The sequence below is a fragment of the Oncorhynchus kisutch genome, linkage group LG1 (assembly GCF_002021735.2).
Source record: "Oncorhynchus kisutch isolate 150728-3 linkage group LG1, Okis_V2, whole genome shotgun sequence".
Classification (NCBI taxonomy): Eukaryota; Metazoa; Chordata; class Actinopteri; order Salmoniformes; family Salmonidae; genus Oncorhynchus; species Oncorhynchus kisutch.
The window spans coordinates 63,894,749-63,899,492 of record NC_034174.2 but is presented as its reverse complement, the minus strand read 5'-3'; the positions used below and the strand labels follow the sequence as shown (position 1 = coordinate 63,899,492).

General features: G+C 41.3%; 1 protein-coding gene across 1 annotated transcript; it reads left to right on the top strand.

Moving 5' to 3' along the window:
• The first annotated feature begins 259 nt into the window (after positions 1–259).
• LOC116374799 (uncharacterized) lies at positions 260–3,507 on the top strand. The gene is made up of 7 exons (XM_031829627.1): positions 260–530; positions 1,011–1,123; positions 1,317–1,368; positions 1,568–1,768; positions 1,953–2,273; positions 2,476–3,033; positions 3,233–3,507. Exons 2-7 carry the CDS (start codon positions 1,014–1,016, stop codon positions 3,410–3,412), a joined length of 1,422 nt encoding a protein of 473 aa, XP_031685487.1. The 5' UTR covers positions 260–530; positions 1,011–1,013; the 3' UTR covers positions 3,413–3,507.
• The last annotated feature ends 1,237 nt before the right edge of the window (positions 3,508–4,744 follow it).

The following is a 4,744-nucleotide window of genomic DNA, read 5'->3' as shown; positions in this document are numbered from 1 at the left end:
TAAGCATACTGTAAATCGTATTGATTGATTCTGTAATTCATTTAATATCGCCTACTTTAAATAACCTGTGGTCTTCAAGTTTGAAGCGATTTTTAAACCAACACATTTTAATATTGTATTGCATGTTTTATATATTTCTCTAACCCTTTTGTATGCGAATTGCCAATGTCAACAAACGTTCATAATTTACGTTTTTTTCCCAGTGACATCGCGTCAAAATGTTACAGGATCTGTAATCATTAGGGAGAAATAGGATTGGCCAGAGGCAAATGATACAACAGGATAAATAAATGTGCTTAGAAATGTACGACGTTGTGCGCAATAAGGAACGTGTCACCATAGAAATAGAATCTATATTAGAATTCCATGCTCGTCACAATGTCCAATTAACATACATTTGAATTCTATGTGTATTACTCAGAGGTTAATTTATTCACAATCACAACCAGCCGACAGTTTATCGATAGCAAACGCGAATTCTTCATTCAAGTCAATCAAAAAATCGCATATTTTTTCCTGTTCTCAGTAAGGTAAGTAGGTTTTCCCATAATGAGAAGGACCGATGTTGTACGCATTCGACATTTTCGAAAAACACGTTACTTGGATCATATCGAATCTGTTAGCTATATACAACCAATTTATCGATCATCTAAAATGACTTGCGTCCTCATCATAATTAAGGTCTCATTAATCTAATCTGCACTTTTATTGTTTATATTGCATGTTGTTGTTCTTTGTAAAGTATAATGTATATTATTCCCATTTAGATAACTTTTTCCAGCATTAATTTGAAAAATACAGATGTACTGCTGTAGACATCTGGTTTTGGGTTCTGTGCTCAGTAACCCTCGCTCTTTCTGCAGAGCTTTGGTCAACAAAAACAAATCATCAAAAAAGGGCTCATCACTCTCCATGGAGGAGCAGTTAGTTTGTGCCATGAACCAATTCATATCACTCTCTGCTTGCCACATTCTAAATGGTTAAGTCACTAATTGAAGGCTCTATTGCAGAAAATGCTCAAGAGGCAATTCCGTACACTGAAAGCCCAGGGAAGACTCCCGCTGGACCTCCCTCTGAGACCAATGAAGGCCTGGCTCCTGGCAGGGAAAAGAGTCTTCTTGGAGTGAGTGCAGTGTTCTCAGACTATTTTTGAATTGTACGAAACGTTATACTTCATTTAGGTAACTTGAGTTTATCACATCATTAGACAAGTGTAAATGATAACACTAATGTATCAAAATATATTAGACGACAGCAATAGTTTGATAGATAGTGTAGACAGACATAGTCTGATACATTTCCATATTCACATGAAGGCGTGAGACAGAGACATGGAAGAGATGGAGGAAGGTCTGTGTAGCTGAATTGGTGAGGACTATGTAGAGCAAACAGTACACCCACTGTAAAGCCCTTAAGATATCAGCAAGCTCATTTTTGGACCAAAAGAGAAAAACAGCAGCTATCAGTTCAAATTAATAATTTCTCCCATCATTTCAATGATGGACCAGTGTCCAGTCTCACCCGATACATCAACAGTCTGTTAATTACATATTATGTTGTTACATAGACTTGGGATGCAAAGAGGGGCCTGGAATTACAGGAGACAGAGAGAGTTCTCCTGGTCAGTTGCCAGAGAGTTCAGGATGAATTAAGGATATCTGATTTCACCGTGGACACGGCGCCCAACAAAGCCATCCAGCTTCTGAAAGAGGAGTGTTGGAAGTTGAACTTCTTGCACCTAAAGGATGAGACATGCCAGGCCACTGAGGTAAGACATAAGAGCCATCTGCAATGCCAATATTGTTTCTTAAAATGTCAAGCATCTTTGTCAATTCTGTGTATAATATGGTGTTTAAAGTTGGTCAATGTTCCAATCAACTTTGGATGCCTTTGGTTTGTTGTATTTGTGAAGTAGCTATAGGATAGTTATGTATGTCTCTGTCCATTTACAGCTCACTGAGCTGTATGGACATTCTGAGACCTCTTCAAAGGAAACTCTAATTGAAGAGAAAAGTCCAAAGACCAAGTGCCCGTCCAGTGTCGCTGGGGCTGCTGACATTGACAACACCAATGAGGAGTCTTCAGAGGAGTCTCCGAATAACAATGTGGTGGACTTTCAGGATGACTCGCTAGCCCTGGTCAGTGTGGAGAAAGACGCTGCTGGAGATGGAAATGTCCTCAGCAAGGTGGTGAAGCCCAAAGGGTGTCTGAAGGAGAGCTGCAAAGATCAGCTAACCCCAACAATCTATGATATGATTACGGAACTACCAAAGGTAAGGAACAAGAAGCCTGTTTCAGGAATATGAAAGGTCAAGTGTCTTTGCAAATTGGGTGTATCAGAGATGTCTCAAGCGGGACAATTATACAAATAAGCTGCTATAATCTTTGACTTTGGATGTCTGTGGTATGTTTTGTGAAAAAGGACAGATATCAGTTTTGTTCTTACTATTTAATTGTTCTGCATTGTCTGCTTAGTCCTATTTCGGATCCACTGAGAGCCTTCCTGAGATGTGTCTCAGAGGTCCAAATGTGTGCAGTGGAGTGCCTGATGTGTCAAATGCAGTGGGAGATGTGTCCAGTGACACAATGACGACTGAAGCTGCTGTAGACCTTCTGGACACTGGAAATGTCCTGAGAAAGGTGGTGCAGCTATCCACCGAGAGCCATGCTGAGGTGTGCAATGGAGAGGCTGAGCTGTGCAGCGGTCCTGAGGTGTGCAGCAGAGGTCCTGAGGTGTGCAGCAGATGTCCTGAGGTGTGCAGCAGATGTCCTGAGGTGTGCAGCGGAGATCCTGAGGTGTGCAGCGGAGGTCCTGAGGTGTGCAGTGGAGGTCCTGAGGTGTGCAGTAGAGTCCCTGAGGTGTCAAACCCAGTGGAAGAGGTGTCCAGTGATACAAAGACAGAGGCTGCTGAAGAACTTCGGGACACTGAAAATGTCCTCAGCAAGGTGGTGAAATCCAAAGGGTGGCTGAAGGAGGGCTGGGAAGATCAGCTGACCAAAGACTTCAACGATATGATTGCAAGACTCCCAAAGGTAAGGAACAAGAAGCCTGTTTCGTGATTGAAAGGTCAACTGTCCTAAGTGGGGTGCATCAGGGTTGTCTGAAACTGGACAATATTATAAATTAGCTACTATAATCTTTGACTTTGGATGTCTGTGGTATGTTTTGTGAAACAGCTAAAGGACATATGTGTTGTTCTTACTCTTGCACTGCTCTGCATGGTCTGTTTAGTCCTATTTTGCATCCAACGAGAGCCTTCCTGAGGTGTGCAGCGGAGTGCCCGAGGTGTCGAACGCAGTGGAAGTGGTGCGCAGGGACACAAAGAAGCAGAAGAAAAATGGCGTTCCTCGATTCTTCCGACGTGTGTGGAAGTTCTTCACATGCACCAACAGCCTCCCAAAAGAGGAGTGACTCAAGCACACACAACTCCGGGCTACACTTTCTCCGCCATCTCCACCTTTCCTTCCAACTGGCTCTTTTTAATTATACAAATAAAGGGGATCTGAACCACAACAAAAAACCTGTTTTCATGAGTGTTTTTCATATGACTTACTATAGTATGAAGAATGCTTTAAAGAACACTTACTAATTAACTATCCAGACAATTAAGCTGTTTTAGAAGTGCTTAAGTATGCATTAATCACAGTATTACTGCATTACACACTAGCAAATATGTACGAAATCATTTGAGATACTTTGCATATTAATGTAAGTTTGTGGTTGAATGGCTCTACTGTGGGCTATTTTCCCAATCAAAACCAAATCACAACTTTATTTGCAGAGCACATTTCTTACAGATGATGCATTTCAAAATGCATAGAAATAAAAGGTTAGAAATATAAAAATGAGAAATGAAAATAGTAAAACAATCACAGTGGACATGAGACTAATGCACTAAAATAAATGAAAATAAATAAGATAATACAATGGGAGTAAAATAGATAGTAGGACTAAGCAAAAGCACGGCTAATAAGTAGCTCTTCAAAATTACAACAGTTTGAGGCCTTCAGATCCTCCGGCAGGCTGTTCCAAAGGCCAGGACCATAGTGGCTGAAGGCAGCCTCACCACACGTTTTGGTTCTCACCTTTGGAACAACTAAAAGAACCGTGCCAGAGGATCTGAGGGATCGACCGGGCAGATACAGTATCTTAAATGCATGTCAGACATGTACTCAGGTGCAGGGCCACGTAGTGCTTAAAAATCAATTATAAAACTATAGGCAACCAACGCAGGGATTTAAAATAGTTGTTACAGTATGTTCAGTTGTATTGGTGTAATAGTGCCCTCCAGTGTTTCTGAGTAAAGGTTTAGATAAATGATGGTTGTTGTGGTGGGGCTTTGACAAAGCTATTGGAAGTTGCTAGTATGTCTTCTAAGTCAGTTTTCGGTTGCATAAGGAGACATTTCAAAGGAGGCTCCACAACTCAAAGGAGAGTACTTTGAAAATGGTTCTCTGGTCTGGCACTGATCAGAGAGAACTGTATTGTGGAAACCTGTTTTCACCTATCCAATGGTGTTGGATCAGATTTCTTGGCTGTCGGTCCAATTCAAACTCACAATCTCATGAAACACACATTGACCAGTGTGTGAGATTGAAGTATTTAACAGGTGCATGTGTCACAACTGTGCAGCATCAACATAGGAAGTGGTTTAGAGTCTTTCAAACCTGTTTGGCTGACAGGAAGTGCCGTTGGTTTAGACAGGAAACTGAGCCCAACAGCCACTAAACACAAACAACCACA

Excerpts from the sequence above, each read along its gene's own strand:
- LOC116374799 (XM_031829627.1), top strand. The coding sequence starts at position 1,014 with ATGCTCAAGAGGCAATTCCGTACACTGAAAGCCCAGGGAAGACTCCCG. Across the intron at positions 1,124-1,316 it reads GGGAAAAGAGTCTTCTTGGA|GCGTGAGACAGAGACATGGA; the intron begins GTGAGTGCAGTG and ends ATTCACATGAAG. Across the intron at positions 1,369-1,567 it reads AGGTCTGTGTAGCTGAATTG|ACTTGGGATGCAAAGAGGGG; the intron begins GTGAGGACTATG and ends GTTGTTACATAG.